Source organism: Mytilus californianus, unplaced genomic scaffold, assembly GCF_021869535.1.
Source record: "Mytilus californianus isolate M0D057914Y unplaced genomic scaffold, xbMytCali1.0.p SCAF_18, whole genome shotgun sequence".
NCBI classification, from domain to species: Eukaryota; Metazoa; Mollusca; class Bivalvia; order Mytilida; family Mytilidae; genus Mytilus; species Mytilus californianus.
Window position 1 is genome coordinate 11,543,540 of NW_026262666.1, and position 15,548 is coordinate 11,559,087.

Consider the following 15,548-nt stretch of genomic DNA (forward strand, 5'->3'; position numbering starts at 1 on the left):
CATGCTTTTTGGACGGAGGAGGTTTTGGTAAGGGCCCCTTTTAGCCTACAAAAATGAAGTATTACAATACAAGAAGATTAAATATTTAGAATAAGTGTTATGTTCGTGCAAATGTTAACCTGTAGTATCTTTAAAAGATCATGAATATTTATGGTGATAGTATAGTCGCAAGATATCACAATTTTTTATTTTTTCTATAAGATAAGATCTGATGAGTTTATACAGGAAAACCAATGCAACTTTCACAATTGTTTTTAGCGAGAAATGTTGATTCAAACAAGTACGACCCAAATATTTTACAAAGTAGTATTTTATTTACAGAGTCAAATATTGTGGTAAATTATCTATATGTACTGCGTACAATCTTTATTTGAGGATCCAAAAAGTATCAAAAAATGTAAACATTTGTGTATTGTTTGATTCACTATCAAAATTCCAAATCTCTCCTTTTTATTTTTAACTTTACCCTCCCTCAGCTAATTACTGATATGACCTTTGTTTTTTCCGACACTTGACATAAAAAGGGCGTTTGCTAAATAACTTTTTTTTGCGGAATGAACTGCATAGCGAAAATGTGTATGAACTTCTGATCTAATATTGAAGTCAAACAGCTCGTGATTAATAAAAAAAAAGTAATTTTTTTATGAATTTAAAATAGATAAAGGAAATGGGGATTGTATCAAAGAGACAACAAACCGACCAAAGAGCAGAAAAACAGCTGGCGGCAATCAATGGGTCTTCACCACAGTAATAAAATCCCGCACCTTGAGGCGGGCTTCTGGTGGCCCCATAACAAAATGTATTCTAGATCAGCGAAAATGGACGTCGCATTAAGCTTAGAAACATATAAATGAAACAAAACTAAAAAAGGAAACATACAAGACATACAAAGGCCAAAGGTTCTTGATGTGGTTCATAAGTATTTCTTGTTTGTTGATGTGGTTCATAAGTGTTTCTCGTTCGTTGGTGTGGTTCATAACTGTTCCTCGTTTCTCGTTTGTTATATAGATTAGATTGTTGGTTTTCCTGTTTGAATGGTTTTACACATGTCATTTTTAGGGCCCTTTATAGCTTACTGTTTGGTGTGAGCCAAGGCTCCGTGTTGAAGACCGTACTTTTAACTATTATAATGGTTTACTTTTACAAATTGTGACTTGGATGAGAGAGATGTCTCATTGGCACTCATACCACATCTTCATATATCTATATACAAAGTCCAGAGGTTCTTGGCGTGGGACAGGTGCATAAATGCTGCGGAGTTCAACGTGTTTTGTGAGATCTTAATACAATCTCTATACCTCTAGCAAATGTAGAATTAAAAAACCAACACAGCAATAAACACAGTAAAACTAGTTTAAAAGACGTTCGAGTCCGATATTAGATAAGGTAACAGAAGAAACTAAGCAAAACGTAAATGATGAACATAAATCAACAAAGGACTACTCACAGCTACTGATATGCCAGCTCCAGACCTCAATTAATCTGCGTGATAAGTTATGTTCGAAAATCAAGCACAATCCCTCCCGTAAGGGGTTCAGGAGCATACCATCATAAAATATATGAGAAGAACATAACTCGTTTCATGCCAATAACTGTTTTAGAATATTGTGTTTATTTCCGAGGAAAAGACCCTATGAGTGAATCAATATTAATTTTCCAAAACGCCATTTTTACAGCAGAATCCTTTTAAAGTAGACTAGTCCGACAAATAACCAATCTAACTGTCTGTAGCACTTAACTACTCCTGAAAGGAGGGTAGTATACCTAACCTAATAATGACTTCACGGTTCAGCTAACAAGCAAGCTAACAAAAGATTCTACCTTCACCTACACACTCAATGCATTCTGCTGTAATGACTTTGCAACAGTATCATAACTATATCCCTTCTGAATAATTCTGTTCAAAGGTTTGCTAGCTTTTGAGGTGAATGACGACATTTGTGTGCATTGTAAAGAATATTACAATAGTAGATGTATACCTGAACGTATAAGATGTCTGCACCTTGATTCATATTTACAAATGATGTCCTCGTATAGATAATAACATTAAGTAAATGTTTTGACAATTTTGTAATATCGAAAACTCTGGTTTAATAGTATTTGAGTAATACAGAGACTTCTTTCGTTAAAACCATTTACTTTGTAACATACACGAGCGAATCGTTGGGATATATAAACACCATAAGATGGTGCCAATGGAACGTCCCCATTTAAGAATTTAACAAACTGAAAATCATCTCTTTTGTCGTAAATGTTATTGTTAAGCTTCCCGTTAAAGATATTATATAAGGATATATATATATATATATATATATATATATAAGTGCCTATAAATAGCAGCACATGACATACAAATCTATGGGAGTGTGGATTAATCAGTACAGAGATTAATTCAATTACACAAATAAAATTATAGATTGCCTAACAATGTAATTTTAACACACTATTTAGTATGTAAATATAAGAATGTTTAAAATATTTACAAAATGATGAAAATAAACGCAATATTTCGCTAGACTAACTAGCTTTATCAAGCGTGCATCTATCCAGGTGAAATCGGATGTAGATGATAAGAAACTTTTGCAGCTCAATGTATATGTTGCACTTGAATTTAGCTGCCTTGAATATAATACATAATTTGGATGAAGTTCAAGATTTTTACAAAATTGGTAGTTGAAGTTAGCAACGTCCATTGGCCAATATTACAGGATAAAAAGGACGATGCTGTGTACTAAATTATTCTTTATTTTCTCTGTATCTTTTCTCATCTTTTTCGTTAAGACCATCAGGTTCTAAAGTGTGGAGTTGGTGGATCCAAAAATTTTCTCTTCTCCTTCTCGCCGTGGTGTCCCACTCGGTGTTGACTTCTATGATTTGGAAGGTAACATTATCAAAAGAATGTTTCGTTGAACGAAGATGTCTTGTGAGAGGACAGTTTTTGTTGGTTTTGTACCATGAACGATGGTTATTGAGCCGAATATTAAACTTGTCCATTGTTTCTCCCACATACTGAATGCCACATGTGTCACATGTTAATATATAAATTGAGTGCTCCGTTTTACAGTTGGAATTTGAGTAGATGGTATAATTTTGTTTAGTAACGGAGCTGATGAAAGAACTGCTTGTATTGGCAGCTTTACAACACAAGCAGTTCCTTCGACCACATTGTTTGTAGCAACCGGGAGATGGAGTAGGCTGCTTTGCTAATACAGATGTCACTAATTTGTCACGGATGTTTTTAGGTCTTCTGAAGGCCATGACTGGTGGTGAGGAAAATACTTTTTTAAGATTTGAATCATTTTCTATAATTTTCCAATGCTTCTGAACAATGGAAGACACATTTTTAAAATCAGGATGGTAAGTGAGTACAAGGGGTATTCTGTTAGCTGCTTTATTCTTATCTTTATACTCTAGAAGTTCTTGGCGACTAGTTTTGTTTGCTCTTTCGAAAGCGCTATCAATGATGTTGTTATTGTATCCTCGAACAACTAGATGTTTACGTAGTTGTCCTAGTCTAGCATTTTGCGTATTTTCAGTAGAGCATATTCTCTTGATTCGCAATGCCTGGCTGAATGGGATGCCACGGGAGCAGTGTTTAGGATGGCAACTTTTAGAAGAAAGGAATTGATGTTTGTCCGTTTGTTTGGTATGAAGGTCCGTTATAATGGTTCCGTTCTTGATGTAACTCGTAGTGTCGAGGAAGTTTATTTTCTCCATAGATGATTCATATGTAAATTTTATTGAATGGTGGAAAGAGTTACAGTGTCCTAGAAATTCATTAAGATGTTCTTGTGAATCTGTCCATTTGAAATCAATATCGTCAATGAATCGGAACCATGATAAGGGCTGGTATGGAGCACTAGCCAAGAGGCGTTTTTCAAGTTGGCCCATAAATATGTTGGCATATGACGGGGCCATTTTTGTGCCCATACTAGTACCGTCTATCTGGAGATAATGTTTTTCATTGAAAGAGAAGTTGTTGTTCTCTAGCACTAGTTTCAGAAGTGTAACAAGGCACTCAGTTGGAGGATTTTTTTCACTACGAGTGTTCCATACCTCTTCACACGCTGCTATTCCTTCGTCTTGTGGAATGTTGGTATATAAAGAAGACACGTCCATGGATGCAAGTATAGTATTGCTTGGTAGAGGATTGAGGCTTTCCATTTTCTTTAGATAATCAGTCGTATCTTGGATGTAAGAGGGTAGTTCTTTCACATGAGGTCTTAGATGATGGTCTACAAATTCTGATATCTTTTCAGTTTGATGACTATTAGCTGAAACAATTGGTCGACCTGGATTGCCCGTTTTATGTATTTTAGGCAACATATAGAATCTTCCGGCCTTTGCTTCGTTCTCAAGAGGTCGGAGATAATCAAAGGTGTCATTGTCTATATGCTTTTTGTCGAACATCTCTTGAAGGATGGTGTTGATGTTAATAGTCATCCAACTGAAAAGATATCAGAATTTGTAGACCATCATCTAAGACCTCATGTGAAAGAACTACCCTCTTACATCCAAGATACGACTGATTATCTAAAGAAAATGGAAAGCCTCAATCCTCTACCAAGCAATACTATACTTGCATCCATGGATGTGTCTTCTTTATATACCAACATTCCACAAGACGAAGGAATAGCAGCGTGTGAAGAGGTATGGAACACTCGTAGTGAAAAAAATCCTCCAACTGAGTGCCTTGTTACACTTCTGAAACTAGTGCTAGAGAACAACAACTTCTCTTTCAATAAAAAACATTATCTCCAGATAGACGGTACTAGTATGGGCACAAAAATGGCCCCGTCATATGCCAACATATTTATGGGCCAACTTGAAAAACGCCTCTTGGCTAGTGCTCCATACCAGCCCTTATCATGGTTCCGATTCATTGACGATATTGATTTCAAATGGACAGATTCACAAGAACATCTTAATGAATTTCTAGGACACTGTAACTCTTTCCACCATTCAATAAAATTTACATATGAATCATCTATGGAGAAAATAAACTTCCTCGACACTACGAGTTACATCAAGAACGGAACCATTATAACGGACCTTCATACCAAACAAACGGACAAACATCAATTCCTTTCTCCTAAAAGTTGCCATCCTAAACACTGCTCCCGTGGCATCCCATTCAGCCAGGCATTGCGAATCAAGAGAATATGCTCTACTGAAAATACGCAAAATGCTAGACTAGGACAACTACGTAAACATCTAGTTGTTCGAGGATACAATAACAACATCATTGATAGCGCTTTCGAAAGAGCAAACAAAACTAGTCGCCAGGAACTTCTAGAGTATAAAGATAAGAATAAAGCAGCTAACAGAACACCCCTTGTACTCACTTACCATCCTGATTTTAAAAATGTGTCTTCCATTGTTCAGAAGCATTTGAAAATTATAGAAAATGATTCAAATCTTAAAAAAGTATTTTCCTCACCACCAGTCATGGCCTTCAGAAGACCTAAAAACATCCGTGACAAATTAGTGACATCTGTATTAGCAAAGCAGCCTACTCCATCTCCCGGTTGCTACAAACAATGTGGTCGAAGGAACTGCTTGTGTTGTAAAGCTGCCAATACAAGCAGTTCTTTCATCAGCTCCGTTACTAAACAAAATTATACCATCTACTCAAATTCCAACTGTAAAACGGAGAACTCAATTTATATATTAACATGTGACACATGTGGCATTCAGTATGTGGGAGAAACAATGGACAAGTTTAATATTCGGCTCAATAACCATCGTTCATGGTACAAAACCAACAAAAACTGTCCTCTCACAAGACATCTTCGTTCAACGAAACATTCTTTTGATAATGTTACCTTCCAAATCATAGAAGTCAACACCGAGTGGGACACCACGGCGAGAAGGAGAAGAGAAAATTTTTGGATCCACCAACTCCACACTTTAGAACCTGATGGTCTTAACGAAAAAGATGAGAAAAGATACAGGAAAGATAAAGAATAATTTAGTACACAGCATCGTCCTTTTTATCCTGTAATATTGGCCAATGGACGTTGCTAACTTCAACTACCAATTTTGTAAAAATCTTGAACTTCATCCAAATTATGTATTATTTTCAAGGCAGCTAAATTCAAGTGCAACATATACATTGAGCTGCAAAAGTTTCTTATCATCTACATCCGATTTCACCTGGATAGATGCACGCTTGATAAAGCTAGTTAGTCTAGCGAAATATTGCGTTTATTTTCATCATTTTGTAAATATTTTAAACATTCTTATATTTACATACTAAATAGTGTGTTAAAATTACATTGTTAGGCAATCTATATATATATATATATATATATATAATTAAGTCTAAGTTGAAAACAACGTTTAAACAGATGATTGCTTTGGATAAAAACCGCAATTGTTATACGTGTGCATGCAAAACAAGTTTCTTGGTATAGGGATCTAAGTACAGCACAAACAACATTTTCCAAAAGACCAAAAATGTGAAAAAGTATATTTAAACAAAACGCATTTGACTTACAGGTCGAACAACGGATGTTCTTAAACCCTGCTGACTGCCATTGATATATATATATATATATATATACAAGTCTAAATTGACAACAACGTTCAAACCTATGATTGCGTTGGATAAAAATCGCAAAATTTAAACGTGTGCGTGCAAAACAAATTTCTTGGTAAAGGTGTCTAAAATCAGCACAAACAACATTTCCCAAAAGATGAAATGAGTGAAAAAGTATATTTTAACAAAACGCATTTGACTAGCAGGTCGAACACCTGGTGTTCTTAAACCCTGCTGACTGCCATTGTCGATTGCCAAATAAACGGATCACAAGATGTAACAAAATGGATCTTATTATTAATTAATTAGCAAACAGAAAACAATAAACGTGCGGAAAAGATGGTATACCGCAAACATGAGGTGCACACATTTGTACACCATATCCGGATTTCGACAACTAATGTCTCTTCAGTGATGTTAGGGATCGAAACGGTATTTAGAAGGCCATATAATTTACCTCAACTTAGGTTAGACTCTTGAATTTTAAAGAGTCGAAATAGTTTGAACGGATCATATAAACCCGAAAGAAAATATAATACAAGCCCAAACGAAAAAATATAAACAAGTCTAAATTGAAAACAACGTTCAAACCTATGATTGCGTTGGATAAAAACCGCAATTTTAATACGTGTGCATGCAAAACAAATTTCATGGTAGAAGGGTATAAATACAGCACAAACAACATTTTTCAAACGACCAAAAATGTGAAAAAGTATATTTTAACAAAAGGCATTTGACTAGCAGGTCGAAGAACTGATGTTCTTAAATCCTGCTGACTGCCATTGGCGATTGCCAAATAAACGGATCACAAGATTTAACAAAATGAATCTTATTATTAATTTATTACCAAACAGAAAACAATAAACTTGCGGAAAAAATGGTATACCGCAAACATGAGGTGCAAACATTTGTACACCATATCCGGATTTCGACAACTAATGTCTCTTCAGTGATGTTAGGGATCGAAACGGTATTTAGAAGGCCATATAATTTACCTCAATTTAGGATAGAATCTCGAATTTTTAAAAGTCGAAATAGGTTGAACGGGTCATATAAACCCGAAGGAAAATATAATACAAGACCAAACGAAAAAATATAAACAAGTCTAAATTGAAAACAACGTTTAAACCTATGATTGCGTTGGATAAAAATCGCAATTTTAATACGTGTGCATGCAAAACAAGTTTCTTGGTAGAAGGGTATAAATACAGCACAAACAACATTTTTCAAAAGACCAAAAATGTAAAAAAGTCTTTTTTAACAAAACGCATTTGACTAGCAGGTCGAACAACTGGTGTTCTTAAAACCAGCTGACTGCCATTGGCGATTGCCAAACAAACGGATCACAAGATTTAACAAAATGGATCTTAGTATTAATTTATTACCATACAGAAAACAATAAACTTGCGGAAAAGATAGTTTACCGCAAACATGAGGTCCAAACATTTGTACACCATATCCGGATTACGACAACTAATGTCTCTTCAGTGATGTTAGGGATCGAAACGGTATTGAGAAGGCTATATAATTTAGCTCAATTTAGGTTAGACTCTTGAATTTTAAAGAGTCGAAATAGTTTGAACGGATCATATAAACCCGAAAGAAAATATAATACAAGCCCAAACGAAAAAATATAAACAAGTCTAAATTGAAAACAACGTTCAAACCTATGATTGCGTTGGATAAAAACCGCAATTTTAATACGTGTGCATGCAAAACAAATTTCATGGTAGAAGGGTATAAATACAGCACAAACAACATTTTTCAAACGACCAAAAATGTGAAAAAGTATATTTTAACAAAAGGCATTTGACTAGCAGGTCGAAGAACTGATGTTCTTAAATCCTGCTGACTGCCATTGGCGATTGCCAAATAAACGGATCACAAGATTTAACAAAATGAATCTTATTATTAATTTATTACCAAACAGAAAACAATAAACTTGCGGAAAAAATGGTATACCGCAAACATGAGGTGCAAACATTTGTACACCATATCCGGATTTCGACAACTAATGTCTCTTCAGTGATGTTAGGGATCGAAACGGTATTTAGAAGGCCATATAATTTACCTCAATTTAGGATAGAATCTCGAATTTTTAAAAGTCGAAATAGGTTGAACGGGTCATATAAACCCGAAGGAAAATATAATACAAGACCAAACGAAAAAATATAAACAAGTCTAAATTGAAAACAACGTTTAAACCTATGATTGCGTTGGATAAAAATCGCAATTTTAATACGTGTGCATGCAAAACAAGTTTCTTGGTAGAAGGGTATAAATACAGCACAAACAACATTTTTCAAAAGACCAAAAATGTAAAAAAGTCTTTTTTAACAAAACGCATTTGACTAGCAGGTCGAACAACTGGTGTTCTTAAAACCAGCTGACTGCCATTGGCGATTGCCAAACAAACGGATCACAAGATTTAACAAAATGGATCTTATTATTAATTTATTACCATACAGAAAACAATAAACTTGCGGAAAAGATAGTTTACCGCAAACATGAGGTCCAAACATTTGTACACCATATCCGGATTACGACAACTAATGTCTCTTCAGTGATGTTAGGGATCGAAACGGTATTGAGAAGGCTATATAATTTAGCTCAATTTAGGATAGAATCTCGAATTTTAAAGAGTCAAAATAGGTTGAACGAATCATATAAACCCGAAGGAAAATATAATACAAGCCCAAACGAAAAAATATAAACAAGTCTAAATTGAAAACAACGTTCAAACCTATGATTGCGTTGGTTAAAAACCGCAATTTTTATACGTGTAAAAGCAACACAAATTTCTTGGTAGAAGGGTCTAAATACAGCAAAAATAACATTTTTCAAAACATCAAAAATGTGAAAAAGTACATTTAAACAAAATGCATTTCACTAGCAGGTCGAACAACTGGTGTTCTTCAACCCTGCTGACTGCCATTGGCGATTGCCAAATAAACGGATCAAAGATGTAACAAAATGGATCTTATTATTCATTTATTACCAAACAGAAAACAATGAACTTATATTAAGAAAAAAAACAGAAAAGAAAGACCACTACAGAGTACAGTCTGTGGAAATCATGATTTCAACTATACAAAGTTGAAATTTGATGAAATGTTTGAAAATTCCTCTTTTATAATTGACTATTCAGATGTTAAGCTTTTAAATGCGGTTGATCTATTTTGGAGCACCTACCTACTGTATTAATTGTTAAGTTGTTCTCATTTAGTATAAATTATAAAAAAAAATATTTTAAGTCTTAAATTATGATTTTGATCTTTACATAATCTCTAAAAATCTCAAACTGATAGAGTTAAGTGTCAAGAGTTTTAAGTAAGTGTTCAGGTCTTTTCTTTTCATAAAGTCAGTACTATTCAGACAGTTTACTTGCAGTCAATTCAGTACTGTTCGGTAGCTATTGAGACAATTCAGGATGTTTAATTTGTGTTCAGGGCGATTACAGCTCCTAAAAAAACTAAACATTGGCAAAAAAAAAATCGAAATCACTGCAAGCGAATTGTTGGAACAATACTTTATTTACCATTTAAATCTGAAAACCCACTGAAAGACTGAACATGACTGATTGATTGTTCAGCCTTTTAAGAGCTGTAGACTTCAAAATTATCGTTTCAGTTCCACGTAGAAATAGATGCGTTAATCTGATGCATTATGTAGTAACAGAGCTTCACTTTTTGTAAGTTAAAAAATGATAAACAACTTATCTTGAACAACCTACTTTACAGAACATATTTTAGCATTATTGATAATTAGTAATTATTCATGAAATAGTATGGCGCTTAGTGGACCATGTTGCAATATAGATTGGAACCCAACGTAAAATCAATATATATATTGTTGCTGACATGATTTTTTAATTTAACAGTTTGTCATTTCTTATCACAGCTGACAGTGTATCCCTGTCGACGCCTGTTTCCATTCAAAAAATTAACGAAAATGAGAAAAAGGAAATACACACTTTACATAATAAAACGAGAAACGATGATGGTTCATTAATTGCAGGGAACAAAGCGTGTGCGGAAACTGGTAGAAATGGAAGGACAATTACTCAGATATCATCGGTTTGTAACAAAGGTATCACATTCGTTGTTCTCCTCTTATATTTGATGTGTTTCCCTAAGTTTTGGTTTGTAACCCGGATTTGTTTTTTTCTTAATCGATTTATGAATTTCGAATAGCGGTATACTACTGTTGCCTTTATTTATCCTCGATTCATTTCACTTTGAATGAAAGGGAATACATATGTTTTTGAAAAGTGAACTGCTACATGTATCGGAATGGAACAGCTAGCATCTCCTCGTAGTATTGAAACATTTAAAGAGGTATCATGGTATAGGAGGATTGCAGTCATGAAAATCCAATCGTACATGTTATTTATTTTTGTGTATTACTATTAAGGTTGTGCTAAAGTTAGGTTTAGGAATTTTTGTCAAATTTTCAGACTCTTTTGGTTTTTTCCAATGATATAGGGTAAATATTTTGTTCAAAAACACACACTTTTCTTTTCATAAAAGACTTCAATATCTCATATAAAGTCAATTACTAAAATTGAAGGAGATTCTTGATTTCTTTTCTTACAATTTGAATCCTCAAAAAAATGCCAACGCAAATATAACATGTATAAGGTAAGAGACCGAGTCAGCCTTTTCCTATCAATATTCGTAGCTAATTTTGATCATTAGCTTAAGCTCTTCTGACTAGTAATATCAATTCCAAAGTATAGATTTTTTAAATTTCACCTAGGTACATGCTTAAACTCCGCTAAAACTTTTTTTCTAATAAAAAAAGTATAACCACTTTTGATATTTTTTTCAAGAGGTGAAAACACTATCGCATAGAAACCAAATTTTGCATTTGTAGAGCAGTCATATTGGATGATTTAAGTGTATGATTAAAATTTAATACTATTCCATGGGTGATGATTATTAGTTGAAGATTTCAATTAATGTCTGTGTTATGCAAAATTAAAAACGATTAGTCTGTTACCAATGACGTCACAATACATGCATTTTTGACGGAGGAGGTTTTGGTAAGGGCCTTTTTTAGCCTACAAAAATGAAGTATTATAATACAAGATGATTAAATGTTTAGAATAAGTGTTATATTCGTGCAAATGTTCACCTGAATTATCTTTAAAAGATCATGAATATTTATGGTGATAGTATAGTCGCAAGATAGCAAAATTCCATTTTTTTCTATAAGATAGGAATACCAATGCAACTTTCACACTTGTTTTTTAGCGAGAAATGTTGATTCAAACAAGTACGACCCAAATATTTACAAAATAGTATTATATTTACAGAAACAAGTTTTGTGGTAAATTATCTATATGTACTGCGTACAATCTTTATTTGCGGATCCAAAAAGTATCAGAAAATGTAAACATTTGTGTATTGTTTGATACACTATCAAAATTCCAAATCTTCTCTTTTTATTTTCAACTTTACCCTCCCTCAGCCAATTACTGATATGACCTTTGTTTTTTGCGAGACTTTACATAAAAAGGACGTTTGCTAAATAATTTTTTTTACCGTTATGGACTGCATAGCTAAAAGGTGTATGAAATTCTATCTAATATGAGGTCAAACAGCTCGTGATTAATAAAAAAAAAAAAAAGTCATTTTTTTTTTATGAATTCAAAATAGATAAAGGAAACGGGGATTGCATCAAAGAGACACCGACCCGACCAAAGAGCAGAAAACAGCCGGAGGCAATCAATGGGTCTTCACCACAGTAATAAAATCCCGCACCTTGAGGCGGGCTTCTGGTGGCCCCTTAACAAAAAGTATTCTAGTTCAGCGAAAATTGATGTCGCATTAAGCTTAGAAACATATAAATGAAACAAACCTAAAAAAGTAAACATACAAGAAATACAAAGGCCAGAGGTTCTTGATGTGGTTCATAAGTGTTTGTCGTTTGTTGATGTGGTTCATAAGTGTTTCTCGTTTGTTGATGAGGTTCATAAGTGTTTCTCGTTTGTTAATGTGGTTCATAGGTGTTTTTCGTTTGTTGATGTGGTTCATAAGTGTTTCTCGTTTCTCGTTTTTTATATAGCTTAGACCGTTGATTTTCCCATTTGAATGGTTTTACACATGTCATTTTTAGGGCCCTTTATAGCTTGCTGTCTGGTGTGAGCCAAGGCTCCGTGGTGAAGACCGTACTTTGAACTATAATGGTTTACGTTTACAAATTATGACTTGGACGAGAGAGATGTCTCATTGGCACTCATATCACATCTTCTTATATCTATATACAAAGGCCAGAGGTTCTTGACTTTGGACAGGCGTTTAAATGCTGCAGAGTTAAACGTGTTTTGTGTGATGTTAACACACTCTCTATATCTCTAGCAAATGTAGACTTAAAAACCAACACAGCAATAAGCACAGTAAAACTAGTTTACCAAAAGTTCGAGTCCGATATAAGATAAGGTAACAGAAGAAACTAAGCAAAACGTCAATGATGAACATATATTAACAAAGGACTACTAACAGCTACTGACATGTCAGCTCCAGACCTCATTTAATCTGTGTGATAGGTTGTGTTCGAAAATCAAGCACAATCCCTCCCCTAAGGGGTTCAGGAGCATACTATCATAAAATATACGAGAAGAAGATAACCCGTTTCATGCCAATATCTGCTTTTAGAATAATTGTTTTTATTTCCAAGTCAAAGACCCTATGAGTGAATCAATATTTATTTTACAAAACGCCATCTTTACAGCAGAATGCATTGAGTGTGTAGTCAAAGGTAGAATCTTTGGTTATATTTTAGTTTGCTTGCTAGCTGAGTCGTGAAGTAATTATTAGCTAAGGTAAACTACCCTCCTTTAAGAGTAGACTAGTCCGACAGATAACCAATCTATCCGTCTGTAGGACTAGACTACTCCGAACGGAGGGTAGTATACCTAACCTAATAATGACTTCACGGTTCAGCTAACAAGCAAGTTTACCAAAGATTCTACCTTTACCTACACACTCAATGCATTCTGCTGTAATGACTTTGCAACAGTATTGTAACCATATCCCATCTGTATAACTCTGTTCAAAGGTTTGTTAGCTTTTGAGGTGAATGACGACATTTGTGTGCATTGTATAGAATATTACCATAATAGATGGAATGTGAAATACCTGAACGTATAAGATTTCTGCACGTTGATTCATATTGACAAATTATGTTCTCGTACCGATAATATAATGAAATAAATGTTTTGACAATTTTGTAATATCAAAAACTCTGGTGTTATAATATTTGAGTAATACAGAGACTTTTTTCGTAAAAACCATTTACTTTGTTACATACACGACCGAATCGTTGGGATATATAAACACCATAAGATAGTGACAATGGGACGTCCCCATTTAACAATTTAACAATTTAACAAACTGATTTAACAAATCTCTTTTGTCGTAAATGTTAGTGTTAAGCTTCCCGTTAAAGATATTAATATATATATATAGGTTTCAACGTTGTTTTCAATTTAGACTTGTATATATATATATATATATATATATATAAACGCCTAAAAAGTGTACTCAACAACACCAATAACGAAAAAAGGAACTATAAATGTAATTATTTATAAATATTTCGGATAACAGATATCCTTCATCAGTAAATATGATTGTGATGTTGAATGAATCATATATCAGTCTACTTAAATTAAACTATAACAATCTTGAAATTTATACAATAAAAAAGTCAAACCGAACATCAGGTAAGACGCTTGCACAATTCTAAATAAGGTTATATGACTAATTACAGCAGAGAGTTCAAATATATGCTTTAAATAAAAATAATAATGTGCGATATGAACTAGCACAATTCTAAAGCTTTAACGGTGACGACAGTTATGATGTTACAAGAATTGTGCTAGTTCATTTCGCATATTATTATTTTTATTTAAAGCATATATTTGAACTCTCTGCTGTAATTAGTCATATAACCTATGTCGTGTTTAACACATATTTAGAATTGTGCAAGCGTCTTACCTGATGTTCGGTTTGATTTTTTTATTGTATGAATTTCAAGATTGTTATAGTTTAATTTAAGTAGACTGATATATGATTCATTCAACATCACAATCATATTTACTGATGAAGGATATCTGTTATCCGAAATATTTATAAATAATTACATTTATAGTTCATTTTTTTGTTATTGGTGTTGTTGAGAACACTTTTTAGGCGTTTATATAATTTATGTATTGTGTACATGTATCGTTACTCGTAACGATCCAGCGCCCTCGTGGGAAAAATCGTTGACTATTATTCAGACGTTTTATATATATATATATATATATATATATATATATATATATATATATATACAAGTCTAAATTGAAAACAACGTTCAAACCTATGATTGCGTTGGATAAAAACCGCAATTTTTATACGTGTGCATGCAAAACAAATTTCTTGTTAGAGGGGTCTAAATACAGCACAAACAACATTTTCCAAAAGACCAAAAAAGTGGAAAAGTATATTTTAACAAAACGCATTTGACTAACAGGTCGAACAACAAATGTTCTTAAATCCTGCTGACTGTCATTGGCGATTGCCAAATATACGGATCACAAGGTGTAATAAATGGATCTTAACTATAAATTTAATACCAAACAGAAAACAATAAACTTGCGGCGAAGATGGTATACCGCAAACAAAGGTGCAAAGATTTTTTCTACACCATATCCGGATTTCGACAATTAATGTCTCTTCAGTGATGTTAGGAATCGAAACGGTTATTGGAAGGCCACATAATTTACCTCAATTTAGGATGGACTCTTGAATTTTGAGGAGTCAAAATAGGATGAACGGATCATATAAACCCTAAGGCAAATATAATACAAGCCCAAACGAAAAAAAATATTCACAAGTCTAAATTGAAAACAACGTTCAAACCTATAATTGCGTTGGATAAAAACCGCAATTTTTATACGTGTGCATGCAAAACAAATTTCTTGTTAGAGGGGTCTAAATACAGCACAAACAACATT

At 33.6% G+C, this 15,548-nt stretch overlaps 1 protein-coding gene across 1 annotated transcript in view; it reads left to right on the forward strand.

The window, feature by feature from the left end:
* Positions 1 to 15,548, forward strand: part of LOC127726813 (uncharacterized) — a 78,744-nt gene that overhangs the window by 33,577 nt on the left and 29,619 nt on the right. The window contains exon 9 of the mRNA XM_052234266.1: positions 10,442 to 10,630. Coding sequence (XP_052090226.1) covers positions 10,442 to 10,630 — 189 coding nt within the window. The remainder of the gene's footprint in view (positions 1 to 10,441; positions 10,631 to 15,548) is intronic.